The following is a 15,812-nucleotide window of genomic DNA, read 5'->3' as shown; positions in this document are numbered from 1 at the left end:
CTGTGTCTCTCTCTGTATCTCCCTCTCTCTCCCCCCACAGCAGAGAAGTTTAGCCTAACGCTTCACACTGCTGCAACGCTTCATACTCTTAGTGGTTTAACACATTTCGCCATGCACACCATCGATGGCCATGTAGAGTTACTTCTCTAAGTGAGAAGAGGTATTCAGAGATGTTTACTCACACTTCTCCTTTCTTCCACCTCACATTTTCTACTGCTTGAGTTCCAGAACCTCTTATAAAATATTGGCTTAAACATATTGCAGAGTTCAGGCACCCAAAATGAGCACAGGAACGTATTTCAATCCACATTTTATTTGTCACATGCTTCGTATGTGCTAACATATGCTAATAGTGAAATGCTGACTTACGGGTCTGTATAACTGTGTGTTATGGTGTTGCAATACTCAGTCTACATACAGTGCATTTGGAAAGTATTCAGACCCCTTGACTTTTTCCACATTTTGTTACGTTACAGCCTTATTCTAAAATTGATTAAATTGTTTTTTTCCCTCATCAATTTACACACAAACTCCATAATGACAAAGCAAAAACTGTTTTTTAGATTTGTTTGGCTAATTTAACATAAAAAAATGAAATATCACATTTACATAAGTATTGAGATCCTTTACTCAGTACTTTGTTGAAACATTTCTGGCAGCTTTTACAGCCTTGAGTCTTCTTGGGTATGGTGCTACAAGCTTGGCACACCTGTATTTGGGGAATTTCTCCCATTCTTCGCTGCAGATCCTCTCAAGCTCTGTCAGGTTGGATGTGGAGTGTCGCTGCACAGCTATTTTCAGGTCTCTCCAGAGACATTCAAATCGGGTTCAAATCTGGGCTCTGGCTGGGCCACTCAAGGACATTCAGAGACTTGTCCCAAGGCCACTCTTGTGTTGTCTTGGCTCTGTGCTTAGGGTCATTGTCCTGTTGGAAGGTGAACCTTCACCCCAGTCTGAGGTCCTGAACGCTCTCGAGCAGGTTTTCATCAAGGATCTCTCTGTACTTTGCTCTGTTCATCTTTCCCTCGATCCTGACTAGTCTCCCAGTCCCTGCCGCTGAAAAACATCCCCACAGCATGATGCTGCAACCACCATGCTTCACTATAGGGATGGTGCCAGGTTTCCTCCAGACTTGTTTCTCATGGTCTGAGAGTCTTTAGGTGCCTTTTTGTCAAACTCCAAGCGGGCTGTCATGTGCCTTTTACTGAGGAGTGGCATCAGTCTGGCCACTTTACCAAAAAGGTCTGATTGGTGGAGTGCTGCAGAGATGGTTGTCCTTCTGGAAGGTTCTCCCATCTCCACAGAGGAACTCTTTAGCTCTTTCAGAGTGACCATCGGGTTTTTGGTCACCTCCCTGACTAAGGCACTTCTCCCAGATTGCTCAGTTTTGCCAGGAAGCTAGCTCTAGGAAGAGTCTTGGTGGTTCCAAATTTCTTCCATTTAAGAATGATGGAGGCCACTGTGTTCTTGGGAACCTTCAATGCTGCAGAAGTTTTTTGGTACAATTCCCCAGATCTGTGCCTCAACACAATCCTGTCTCGGGGCTCTATGGACAATTCCTTCGACCTCATGGCTTGGTTTTTGCTCTGCCACGCATTGCCATCCGTGGGACCTTTATATAGTCAGGTGTGTGCCTTTCCAAATCATGTCCAATCAATTGAATTTACCACAGGTGCACTCCAATCAAGTTGTAGAAACATCTCAAGGTTGCTCAATGGAAACAGGATGCACCTAAGCTCAACTTCGAGTCTCATAGCAAAGGGTCTGAATTCTTATGTGAAAAAGGTATTTCTGTTTCTTTGTATACATTTGCAAAAATGTCTAAAAACCTGTTTTCGCTTTGTCATTATGGAGTATTGTGTGTAGATTGATGTGGGGGGGGGGGGGGGGGGGGGGGTGGGGGGGGGGGGACGTAATCAATTTTAGAATAACATTGAAATGTAAAAAAATGTGGAAAAAGCTAACATATGGAATTGTTTTAAGATGATCATACCAAGGATTATTTAGCTATTTTTAAATCTTGGATGAAACATTGAATTTGTCATTACTGCTATTAGCCAAAATAAACACATTGAATAACAGATTCACTACATGGAACAACAGATACTCCCCAAACAATTCTAAAGGAAGATTGTGCTGAAGTGTCTGAGAAAAATAAGAAAGATTAGGAAACATTTTATGTATATTTTTTACATGTATTTATCCCCTTATTTCATGCACTAAACTATCTCCATATATACTTCCATACACTTTTTAAAACTGATATCTTGGACCTTCAGAGTCTTGTGAGGCTTGTGGACGTCCTAAATTGAGAACCCCATCACGTTTGTGAGAGTCTCATCTTTCAATAGAGTGGTTTTAATTGTTAGTAGGCCAAACCGTTCGGACGCTACATACGATTTTGTGAGAAGACCGATTTTCAGGATGTCTCATGGTCTGTCAAACACCGCTCCAGCTCTTCCACCTTCCACCGCAAATGCGGAAGGGCGATATTTTTGATTCTGTGTCCTAGTGTAAATATCCAGTTTCTTGTTTTTTTGTCTATTTTGTATATATTTCTCAATTTTACTTTTCATTCTTTAACTAAATATACTTTCCTGCAACCCGCCTCACCCAACGTGGAAAGGATTCTATTATTTCTTTATAACTTTCATCAAGAACCTTAAGCTGAAACTAGTCTAGCTGCAACTGAATGGCTACTTGCTATTAGTCACCGTTAGCGTCTTCACCACTGTCCGTGGCCTACACTATCCACCAGCCAGCTCTAGCTCTAGCCTGGACAATTCGTCGGCCAGTCTGCACAGCGTGCTATCGACCCAGAGCATATCGGACTTTCTGCCGGAATCACTGGTCCCTAGCGCCGGATCATCGCAACCAGCTAGCTGCAACTTGTTGTTGGCTAATTACCATTGCCCCATAGCAAGCACCAGTTAGCCTTGAGCTAGCCTCAGGCCCATCTCCCGGCTATCTACCTCTCTGTCAACCGGACGGGACCTCCTAGTGTTGACACTGAGCCCCGCCGATCCAACACGACTGGTTTGCCGACGAAATCATCTGATGTGGTTTCAACAGGCTTCCCGTTGCGACGACCACGAAGATCCATCTGCTAGCCCCGGCCCGCTAGCACACGCAAACTACAACTGTGCTTCCTGCTAGCTGTGCTGAAGCACCAATTTGAACTGCTCTCGGACTCACATATTGCTGTTCACTGGACCTTATGATCACTCAGCTGCACAGCTGATGCCTGCTGGACTGTTCCTTTACACGGTACCCTGTCCTGTTTATTCTGTTTAGCCTCAGCCCAAACTTTATTGCTATTACCAGTTGTTGTCTTAGCTCTCTCTAATAACACCTGTGATTGCTTTATGCCTCTCTCCCATGTCAATATGCATTGCCTATTGCTGTTTGGGTTAGTTCTTATTATACAATTTCACTGTAGAACCCCAAGTCCCTCTCAAACTGCCTCAAATAGTTCCTTTGTTCCACCCCCCATACACGCCGAGACCGGCTCAATCGGTGTCTCCAGTGATGCTATCTCTTTCATTGTTACCCAACGCTTAGGTTTACCTCAACTGTACTCATATCCTTCCATATCCTTGTCTGTACATAATGCCCTGAATCTTTTCTACAACGCCCGGAAATCTGCCCCCTTTATTCTATGTACCCAACGCACTAGAAGACCAGTTCTTAAAGCCTTTATTCATATCCTTAGTCTACTCCTCCTCTGTTCCTCTGGTGATGTAGAGGCTAACCCAGGCCCTGCAGCCCCCAGTATCACTCCTACTCCCCAGGAGCTATCATTTGTTGACTTCTGTAACCGTAAAAGCCTTGGTTTTCTGCACGTAAATATCAGAAACCTCCTTCCTAAGTTGGAGTTATTCACTGCGTTAGCACACTCCGCCAACCCTGATGTTCTAGCAGTGTCTGAATCCTGGCTTAGGAAGGCCACCAAAAATTCTGACATTTCCATCCCCAACTATAACATTTTCCGTCTAGATAGAACTGCCAAAGGGGGTGGAGTTGCAATCTACTGTAGAGATAGCCTGCAGAGCTCTATCATACTATCCAGGTCTGTGCCCAAACAGTTTGAGCTTCTACTTCTAAAAATCCACCTTTCCAGAAATAAGTCTCTCACTGTTGCCGCTTGCTACAGACCTACAATCTAAACTAGATGCCCTCAATCTCACACAAATTATCAACGAACCTACCAGGTACAACCCTAAATCCGTAAACATGGGTACCCTCATAGATATCATCCTGACTAACTTACCCTCTAAATACACCTCTGCTGTCTTCAACCAGGATCTCAGCGATCACTGCCTTATTGCCTGCGTCCGTAACGGGTCCGCGGTCAAATGACCACCCCTCATCACTTTCAAACGCTCCCTAAAACAGCGAGCAGGCCTTCCTAATTGACCTGGCCCAGGTATCCTGGATGGATATAGATCTCATTCCATCAGTAGAGGATGCCTGGTTGTTCTTTAAAAGTAATTTCCTCTCAATCTTAAATAAACATGCCCCATTCAAAAAATACAGAACTAAGAACAGATATAGCCCCTGGTTCTCCTCAGACTTGACTGCCCTTGACCAGCACAAAAACATCCTGTGGCGTACTGCATTAGCATCAAATAGCCCCCGCGATATGCAACTTTTCAGGGAAGTTAGGAACCAATATACACAAGCAGTTAGGAAAGCAAAGGCTAACTTTTTCAAACAGAAATTTGCATCCTGTAGCACTAACTCCAAAAAGTTTTGGGACACTGTAAAGTCCATGGAGAATAAGAGCATTTCCACCCAGCTGCCCACTGCACTGCGGCTAGGAAACACTATCACCACCGATAAATCTACAATAATCGAGAATTTCAACAAGCATTTTGCTACGGCTGGCCATGCTTTCCACCTGGCTACCACTACCCCGGCCACCAGCTCTGCACCCTCCACTGCAACTTTCCCATACCCCCCCCCCCCCGCTTCTCCTTCACACAAATCCAGACAGCTGATGTTCTGAAAGAGCTGCAAAATCTGGACCCCTACAAATCATCTGGGCTAGACAATCTGGACCCTTTCTTTCTAAAACTAGCCGCCGAAATTGTCGCAACCCCTATTACTAGCCTGTACAACCTCTCTTTCGTAACGTCTGAGATCCCTAGAGATTGGAAAGCTGCCGCGGTCATCCCCCTCTTCAAAGGAGGTGACACTCTAGATCCAAACTGTTACAGACCCATATCCATCCTGCCCTGCCTTTCGAAAGTTTTTGAAAGCTGGTCACGGGTGCACTTCAGCCACGCTCAAGGTCCTAAACGATATTATAACCGCGATCGATAATAGACAGTACTGTGCAGCCGTCTTCATCGACCTGGCTAAGGCTTTCGACTCTGTCAACCACCACATTCTTATTGGCAGACTAAATAGCCTTGGTTTCTCAAATGACTGCCTCGCCTGGTTCACCAACTACTTCTCAGATAGAGTTCAATGTGTCAAATCGGAGGGCCTGTTGTCTGGACCTATGGCAGTCTCTATGGGGGTGCCACAGGGTTCAATTCTTGGGCTGACTCTATTCTCTGTGTATATCAATGATGTCGCTCTTGCTGCTGGTGACTCTCAGATCCACCTCTACGCAGACGACACCATTTTGTATACATCTGGCCCTTCATTGGTCACTGTGTTAACAAACCTCCAAACGAGCTTCAATGCCATACAACACTCCTTCAGTAGCCTCCAACTGTTCTTAAACACTAGTAAAACTAAATGCATGCTCTTCAATCGAACGCTGCTGGCACCCGCCCACCCGACTAGAATCACTACTCTTGACGGGTCTGACCTAGAGTATGTGGACAACTACAAATACCTAGGTGTCTGGTTAGACTGTAAACTCTCCTTCCAGACTCACATTAAGAATCTCCAATCCAAAGTTAAATCTAGAATCGGTTTCCTATTTCGCAACAAAGCCTCCTTCACTCATGCTGCCAAACATGCCCTCGTAAAACTGACTATCCTACCGATCCTTGACTTTGGCGATGTCATTTACAAAATAGCCTCCAACACGCTACTCAGCAAACTGGATGTAGTCTATCACAGTGCCATCCGTTTTGTCTCCAAAGCCCCATATACTACCCACCACTGTGACCTGTACGCTCTTGTTGGCTGGTCCTCACTACATATTCGTCGCCAAACCCACTGGCTCCAGGCCATCTATAAATCACTGCTAGGCAAATCCCCGCCTTATCTTAGCTCATTGGTCACCATAGCAACACCCACCCGTAGTATGCGCTCCAGCAGGTATATCTCACTAGTCATCCCCAAAGCCAACACCTCCTTTGGCCACCATTCCTTCCAGTTCTCTGCTGCCAATGACTGGAACAAATTGCAAGCTGAAGCTGGAGACACTTATCTCCCTCACTAACTTTAAGCATCAGTTGTCAGAGCACCTTACCGATCACTGCACCTGTACACAGCCCATCTGAAATTAGCCCGCCCAACTACCTCATCCCTATATTGTTATTTATTTTGCTAATTTGTACCCCAGTATCTCTATTTGCACATCATCTCTTGCACATCTATCATTCCAGTGTTAATACTAATTGTAATTATTTTGCACTATAGCCTATTTATTGCCTTACCTCCATAACTTGCTACATTTGCACACACTGTATATATATTTTCTGTTGTATTTTTGACTTTATGTTTTGTTTTACCCCATATGTATCTCTGTGTTGTTGTTTTTATCGCACTGCTTTGCTTTATCTTGGCCAGGTCGCAGTTGTAAATGAGAACTTGTTCTCAACTGGCTTACCTGGTTAAATAAAGGTTAAATAATTTTTTTTTTTTTTTATATCGGTGGATGTTGTGGATTGAGACGCAGCCCGTGCAAAAAAACATATCTCTTTCTTAAACTGACAGATTTTGATGGGGATTTTAGTATTATGTTAATTAGATTTCCGCGAGGCGCGACCATTGTAGGCTAAGGGTTAACATGATTTTTGAATGACTACCTCATCTCTGTACCCCACACATACAATTATCTGTAAGGTGCCTCAGTCAAGAAGTGCATTTCAAACACATAAAAAACAGAAAACAGAAGATGGATCAACATAGTTACTCCACAATACTAACTTAATTGACAGAGTGAAAAGGAAGCTTGTACAGAATACAAATATTCACACAAGACTTCCTGATAAACTCAGTCACCGTATCAGTATATTAGTCAAAATTATTCTCTGAAGCTACCCAGAACATATCCCAGTCCACGTGATCAAAACAATCTTGAAGCGTGGATTCCGATTGGTCAGACCAGCGTTGATTAGTCCTTAGCACGGGCACTTCCTGTTTGAGTTTCTGCGTATAGGAAGGGAGGAGCAAAATGGAGTCGTGGTCAGATTTGCCGAAAGGAGGGCAGGGGAGGGCCTTGTAGGCATCCCGGAAGTTGGAGTAGCAATGGTCGAGTGTTTTAGCAGCGCGAGTACTGCAGTCAATATTTTGATAGAACTTGGGCAGCCATTTCCTCAAATTTGCTTTGTTAAAATCCCCAGCTACAGTAAATGCAGCCTCAGGATATGTTGTTTCCAGTGTGCATAGAGTCCAGTTAAGTTATTTGAGGGCCGTCGCGGTATCGGCTTGAGGGGGGAAATACACGGCAGTGACTATAACCGAATAAAATTATCTTGGGAGATAATATATTCGGCATTTGATTGTGAGGTATTCTAAATTGGGTGAACAAAAGGACTTGAGTTCTTGTATGTTATCACAATTACACCATGATTCGTTAATCATAAACCAACTCCTCCGCCCTTCTGCGTCCCAGAGAGATATTTATTCCTGTCTGCGCGATGAACTGAGAACCCAACTGGCTGGACCAACTCAGACAGTATATCCCGTAACAGTATATCCCATATCAGTATATCCCGTAACAGTATATCCCATATCTTGTAACTTCTACTCTTGTAACTTCTACTCTTGTAACTTCTACTCTTGTAACTTCTATTGTTGCAACTTCTGCTGTTGTAACTTCTACGGTTGTAACGTCTGCTGTTATCTCAGTTGTAGGTTTGTGTCAGCTCACTAAATATATTTCCATGCAGCAAAGATTGGACCCTGTGAATTCACACATACATCACAGAGCATGACTGAGGGAGGGGGGTCTAAATGTCTACGGTTTTCACAAATATTTTCTCTCTCTCTCCATCTCTCTCATTCCATATCTGCCTCGCTGTGTCTCTCTCTGTATCTCCCTCTCTCTCCCCCCACAGCAGAGAAGTTTAGCCTAATGCTTCACACTGCTGCAACGCTTCATACTCTTAGTGGTTTAACACATTTCGCCATGCACACCATCGATGGCCATGTAGAGTTACTTCTCTAAGTGAGAAGAGTTATTCAGAGATGTTTACTCACATTTCTCCTTTCTTCCACCTCACATTTTCTACTGCTTGAATTCCAGAACCTCTTATAAAATATTGGCTTAAACATATTGCAGAGTTCAGGCACCCAAAATGAGCACAGGAACGTATTTCAATCCACATTTTATTTGTCACATGCTTCGTATGTGCTAACATATGCTAATAGTGAAATGCTGACTTACGGGTCTGTATAACTGTGTGTTATGGTGTTGCAATACTCAGTCTACATACAGTGCATTTGGAAAGTATTCAGACCCCTTGACCTTTTCCACATTTTGTTACGTTACAGCCTTATTCTAAAATTGATTAAATTGTTTTTTTCCCTCATCAATTTACACACAAACTCCATAATGACAAAGCAAAAACAGTTTTTTATATTTTTTTGGCTAATTTAAAATAAAAAAATGAAATATCAAATTCACATAAGTATTGAGATCCTTTACTCAGTACTTTGTTGAAACATTTCTGGCAGCTTTTACAGCCTTGAGTCTTCTTGGGTATGGTGCTACAAGCTTGGCACACCTGTATTTGGGGAGTTTCTCCCATTCTTCTCTGCAGATCCTCTCAAGCTCTGTCAGGTTGGATGTGGAGTGTCACTGCACAGCTATTTTCAGGACTCACAAGAGACATTCAATCGGGTTCATATCTGGGCTCTGGCTGGGCCACTCAAGGACATTCAGAGACTTGTCCCAAGGCCACTCTTGTGTTGTCTTGGCTCTGTGCTTAGGGTCATTGTCCTGTTGGAAGGTGAACCTTCGCCCCCAGTCTTAGGTCCTGAACGCTCTCGAGCAGGTTTTCATCAAGGATCTCTCTGTACTTTGCTCTGTTCATCTTTCCCTCGATCCTGACTAGTCTCCCAGTCTCTGCCCCTTGAAAAACATCCCCACAGCATGATGCTGCAACCACCAAGCTTCAATATAGGGATGGTGCCAGGTTTCCTCCAGACTTCTTTCTCATGGTCTGAGAGTCTTTAGGTGCGTTTTGGCAAGCTCCAAGCGGGCTGTCATGTGCCTTTAACTGAGGAGTGGCATCAGTCTGGCCACTTTACCAAAAAGGTCTGATTGGTGGAATGCTGCAGAGATGGTTGTCCTTCTGGAAGGTTCTCCCATCTCCACAGAGGAACTCTTTAGCTCTTTCAGAGTGACCATCTGGTTTTTGGTCACCTCCCTGACTAAGGCACTTCTCCCAGATTGCTCAGTTTTGCCAGGAAGCTAGCTCTAAGAGTCTTAGTGGTTCCAAACTTCTTCCATTTAAGAATGATGGAGGCCACTGTGTTCTTGGGAACCTTCAATGCTGCAGAAGTTTTTTGGTACAATTCCCCAGATCTGTGCCTCAACACAATCCTGTCTCGGGGCTCTATGGACAGTTCCTTCGACCTCATGGCTTGGTTTTTGCTCTGCCACGCATTGTCATCCGTGGGACCTTATATAGTCAGGTGTGTGCCTTTCCAAATCATGTCCAATCAATTGAATTTACCACAGGTGCACTCCAATCAAGTTGTAGAAACTTCTCAAGGTTGCTCAATGGAAACAGGATGCACCTAAGCTCAACTTCGAGTCTCATAGCAAAGGGTCTGAATACTTATGTAAAAAAGGTATTTCTGTTTCTTTGTATACATTTGCAAAAATGTCTAAAAACCTGTTTTCGCTTTGTCATTATGGGGTATTGTGTGTAAATTGATGTGGGGGGGGGGGGGGTTGGGGTGGCGGGGGGGGAACGTAATCAATTTTAGAATAACATTGAAATGTAATAAAATGTGGAAAAAGCTAACATATGGAAATGTTTTAAGATGATCATACCAAGGATTATTTAGCTATTTGATTTTTAAAAATCTTGGATGAAACAAACTCCCCAAACAATTCTAAATGAAGTTTGTGCTGAAGTGTCTGAGAAAAATAAGAAAGATTAGGAAACATTTTATGTATATTTTTTACATGTATTTATCCCCTTATTTCATGCACTAAACTATCTCCATATATACTTCCATACACTTTTTTAAACTGATATCTTGGACCTTCAGAGTCTTGTGAGGCTTGTGGACGTCCTAAATGGAGAACCCCATCACGTTTGTGAGAGTCTCCTCTTTCAATAGAGTGGTTTTAATAGTTTGTAGGCCAAACCGTTCGGACGCTACATACGATTTTGTGAGAAGACCGATTTTCAGGATGTCTCATGGTCTGTCAAACACCGCTCCATCTCTTCCACCTTCCACCGCAGATGCGGAAGATCTCTTTCTTAAACTGACGGATTTTGATGGGGATTTTTGTATTATGTTAATTAGATTTCCGTGAGGCGCGACCATTGTAGGCTAAGGGTTAACATGATTTTTGAATGACTACCTCATCTCTGTACCCCACACATACAATTATCTGTAAGGTGCCTCAGTCAAGAAGTGCATTTCAAACACATAAAAAACAGAAAACAGAAGATGGATCAACATAGTTACTCCACAATACTAACTTAATTGACAGAGTGAAAAGGAAGCTTGTACAGAATACAAATATTCACACAAGACTTCCTGATAAACTCAGTCACCGTATCAGTATATTAGTCAAAATTATTCTCTGAAGCTACCCAGAACATATCCCAGTCCACGTGATCAAAACAATCTTGAAGTGTGGATTCCGATTGGTCTGCGTTGATTAGTCCTTAGCACGGGCACTTCCTGTTTGAGTTTCTGCGAATAGGAAGGGAGGAGCAAAATGGAGTCGTGGTCAGATTTGCCGAAAGGAGGGCGGGGGAGGGCCTTGTAGGCATCCCGGAAGTTGGAGTAGCAATGGTCGAGTGTTTTAGCAGCGCGAGTACTGCAGTCGATATTTTGATAGAACTTGGGCAGCCATTTCCTCAAATTTGCTTTGTTAAAATCCCCAGCTACAGTAAATGCAGCCTCAGGATATGTTGTTTCCAGTTTACATAAAGTCCAGTGAAGTTATTTGAGGGCCGTCGTGGTATCGGCTTGAGGGGGAAAATACACGGCAGTGACTATAACCGAATAAAATTATCTTGGGAGATAATATATTCGGCATTTGATTGTGAGTTATTCTAAATTGGGTGAACAAAAGGACTTGAGTTCTTGTATGTTATCACAATTACACGATGATTCGTTAATCATAAACCAACTCCTCCGCCCTTCTGCGTCCCAGAGAGATATTTATTCCTGTCTGCGCGATGAACTGAGAACCCAACTGGCTGGACCAACTCAGACAGTATATCCCGAGAGAGCCATGTTTCCGTAAAACAGAGTACGTTACAATCCCTGATGTCTCTTGGTAAGAAACCCTTGCCCTGAGCTCGTCAACTTTATTATCCAGAGACTGAACATTAACGAGTAATATACTTGGAAGCGGTGGGGTGGTGTGCACGCCTCCTAAGTCGGACTAGAAGACCGCTCCGAGTACCTCTCCTCCGCCGGCGTTGTTTTGGGTGTGTGTGTGTGTGGTGTCAGTGTAAGTGTGTGTAAGTGTGTTTGTAGAGTCCAGTGTGTGTGCATAGAGTCAGTGCAGGAAAGTTAGTGCAAAAAAAGGTTGTGTTTGTTGGGGTGAGTGTTTGGGTGTGTGTGTCTGTCTGTGTGTGTGTGTATGTGGGGGGGGGGGCATATGTAGTGTGTGTGTGTGTGTGTGTGTGTGTGTGTGTGTGTGTGTGTGTGTGTGTGTGTGTGTGTGTGTGTGTGTGTGTGTGTGTGTGTGTGTTGGGGTATACGTATGTGTCAGTATCAAGCACTATACCAGGATAAACTGTTACCTGATGGTTGATCACCAACTCCATCCTTCCTGCAGGGCTTGATGGGTGTTTCGTTGCTGAATATACTATCATCAATATCCATGGTCTTTATTTCATTAGGTGTTTTGCCTTTAAATCCATCTCTGTTTTCATACTTTGCCTCTGACATCTTTACACACTTGTGCTCAAATCCAGTAACTTCTACTGTTGTAACTTCTACGGTTGTAACTTCTAATTTTGTAACTTCTTCTCTTGTAATTTCTACTCTTGTAACTTCTACTGTTGTAACTTCTACCTTTGTAACTTGTACTGTTGTAACTTCTACTCTTGTAACTTCTACTGTTGTAACTTCTACTCTTGTAACTTCTACTGTTGTAACTTCTACTCTTGTAACTACTACTCTTGTAACTTCTACTGTTGTAACTTCTACTCTTGTAACTTCTACTGTTGTAACTTCTACTCTTGTAACTTCTACTGTTGTAACTTCTACTCTTGTAACTTCTACTGTTGTAACTTCTACTCTTGTAACTTCTACTGTTGTAACTTCTACTGTTGTAACTTCTACTGTTGTAACTTCTACTGTTGTAACTTCTACTGTTGTAACTTCTACGGTTGTAACGTCTGCTGTTATCTCAGTTGTAGGTTTGTGTCTCCTCACTTCACCGCTGGAGCCTCTGTGTGACTCAGCCTAATGTAAGAGACATGTTTAACTGTCAACCTCATTAAAGGGGAAACTGTCTAACCAATAGTATGACACTAACCACCACCACGTGACTCCAACCTTATTTTCTGAAAAACATGTTTGTTTTCCACAGTCTAGATTAGTTTGTATATTTAGTTTCTATTAGTTTAGTTTACCTCAGTGTAGATTAGTTTTACCATCTGATTAAAGCGTTGAAGTGAAAATATATTTCCATGCAGCAAAGATTGGACCCTGTGAATTCACACATACATCACAGAGCATGACTGAGGGAGGGGGGTCTAAATGTCTACGGTTTTCACTAATATTTTCTCTCTCTCTCCATCTCTCTCATTCCATATCTGCCTCGCTGTGTCTCTCTCTGTATCTCCCTCTCTCTCTCCCCCCACAGCAGAGAAGTTTAGCCTAACGCTTCACACTGCTGCAACGCTTCATACTCTTAGTGGTTTAACACATTTCGCCATGCACACCATCGATGGCCATGTAGAGTTACTTCTCTAAGTGAGAAGAGGTATTCAGAGATGTTTACTCACATTTCTCCTTTCTTCCACCTCACATTTTCTACTGCTTGAATTCCAGAACCTCTTATAAAATATTGGCTTAAACATATTGCAGAGTTCAGGCACCCAAAATGGGCACAGGAACGTATTTAAATCCACATTTTATTTGTCACATGCTTCGTACAGTGGGGAAAAAAAGTATTTAGTCAGCCACCAATTGTGCAAGTTCTCCCACTTAAAAAGATGAGAGAGGCCTGTAATTTTCATCATAGGTACACGTCAACTATGACAGACAAAATGAGAAAAAGAAATCCAGAAAATCACATTGTAGGATTTTTAATGAATTTATTTGCAAATTATGTTGGAAAATAAGTATTTGGTCAATAACAAAAGTTTCTCAATACTTTGTTATATACCCTTTGTTGGCAATGACACGGGTCAAACGTTTTCTGTAAGTCTTCACAAGGTTTTCACACACTGTTGCTGGTATTTTGGCCCATTCCTCCATGCAGATCTCCTCTAGAGCAGTGATGTTTTGGGGCTGTCGCTGGGCAACACAGACTTTCAACTCCCTCCAAAGATTTTCATTGGGGTTGAGATCTGGAGACTGGCTAGGCCACTCCACTCCTTGAAATGCTTCTTACGAAGCCACTACTTCGTTGCCCGGGCGGTGTGTTTGGGATCATTGTCATGCTGAAAGACCCAGCCACGTTTCATCTTCAATGTCCTTGCTGATGGAAGGAGGTTTTCACTCAAAATCTCACGATACATGGCCCCATTCATTCTTTCCTTTACACGGATCAGTCGTCCTGGTCCCTTTGAAGAAAAACAGCCCCAAAGCATGATGTTTCCACCCCCATCCTTCACAGTAGGTATGGTGTTCTTTGGATGCAACTCAGCATTCTTTGTCCTCCAAACACGACGAGTTGAGTTTTTACCAAAAAGTTATATTTTGGTTTCATCTGACCATATGACATTCTCCCAATCCTCTTCTGGATCATCCAAATGCACTCTAGCAAACTTCAGACGGGCCTGGACATGTACTGGCTTAAGCAGGGGGACACGTCTGGCACTGCAGGATTTCAGTCCCTGGCGGCGTAGTGTGTTACTGATGGTAGGCTTTGTTACTTTGGTCCCAGCTCTCTGCAGGTCATTCACTAGGTCCCCCCGTGTGGTTCTGGGATTTTTGCTCACCGTTCTTGTGATCATTTTGACCCCACGGGGTGAGATCTTGCGTGGAGCCCCAGATCGAGGGAGATTATCAGTGGTCTCGTATGTCTTTCATTTCCTAATAATTGCTCCCACAGTTGATTTCTTCAAACCAAGCTGCTTACCTATTGCAGATTCAGTCTTCCCAGCCTGGTGCATGTCTACAATTTTGTTTCTGGTGTCCTTTGACAGCTCTTTGGTCTTGGCCATAGTGGAGTTTGGAGTGTGACTGTTTGAGGTTGTGGACAGGTGTCTTTTATACTGATAACAAGTTCATACAGGTGCCATTAATACAGGTAACGAGTGGAGGACAGAGGAGCCTCTTAAAGAAGAAGTTACAGGTCTGTGAGAGCCAGAAATCTTGCTTGTTTATAGGTGACCAAATACTTATTTTCCACCATAATTTGCAAATAAATTCATAAAAAATCCTACAATGTGATTTTCTGGATTTCTTTCCCTCAATTTGTCTGTCATAGATGACATGTACCTATGATGAAAATTACAGGTCTCTCTCATCTTTTTAAGTGGGAGAACTTGCACAATTGGTGGCTGACTAAATACCTTTTTTCCCCACTGTATGTACTAACATATGCTAATAGTGAAATGCTGACTTACGGGTCTGTTTAACTGTGTGTTATGGTGTTGCAATACTCAGTCTACATACAGTGCATTTGGAAAGTATTCAGACCCCTTGACTTTTTCCACATTTTGTTACGTTACAGCCTTATTCTAAAATTGATTAAATTGTTTTTTTCCCTCATCAATTTACACACAAACTCCATAATGACAAAGCAAAAACTGTTTTTTTTAGATTTTTTTGGCTAATTTAACATTTAAAAAAAAGAAATATCACATTTACATAAATATTGAGATCCTTTACTCAGTACTTTGTTAAAACATTTCTGGCAGCTTTTACAGCCTTGAGTCTTCTTGGGTATGGTGCTACAAGCTTGGCACACCTGTATTTGGGGAGTTTCTCCCATTCTTCGCTGCAGATCCTCTCAAGCTCTGTCAGGTTGGATGTGGAGTGTCACTGCACAGCTATTTTCAGGTCTCTCCAGAGACATTCAAATCGGGTTCAAATCTGGGCTCTGGCTGGGCCACTCAAGGACATTCAGAGACTTGTCCCAAGGCCACTCTTGTGTTGTCTTGGCTCTGTGCTTAGGGTCATTGTCCTGTTGGAAGGTGAACCTTCACCCCAGTCTGAGGTCCTGAACGCTCTCGAGCAGGTTTTCATCAAGGATCTCTCTGTACTTTGCTCTGTTCATCTTTCCCTCGATCCTGACTAGT

The 15,812-nt window shown here is 43.0% G+C and overlaps 1 protein-coding gene across 1 annotated transcript in view; it reads right to left on the bottom strand.

Annotated features, from left to right (window-relative positions):
- Positions 1-12,317, bottom strand: part of LOC311119729 (uncharacterized protein) — a 28,575-nt gene extending 16,258 nt beyond the window's left edge. The window contains exon 1 of the mRNA XM_084194391.1: positions 12,135-12,317. Coding sequence (XP_084050517.1) covers positions 12,135-12,282 — 148 coding nt within the window. The 5' untranslated portion in view covers positions 12,283-12,317. The remainder of the gene's footprint in view (positions 1-12,134) is intronic.
- Positions 12,318-15,812: the final 3,495 nt, after the last annotated feature.

Source organism: Coregonus lavaretus (assembly GCF_964263955.1).
Source record: "Coregonus lavaretus genome assembly, contig: HAP1_SCAFFOLD_336, whole genome shotgun sequence".
NCBI classification, from domain to species: Eukaryota; Metazoa; Chordata; class Actinopteri; order Salmoniformes; family Salmonidae; genus Coregonus; species Coregonus lavaretus.
The sequence above is the reverse complement of the archived record's forward strand: the minus strand, read 5'-3'. Positions and strand labels throughout refer to the sequence as shown.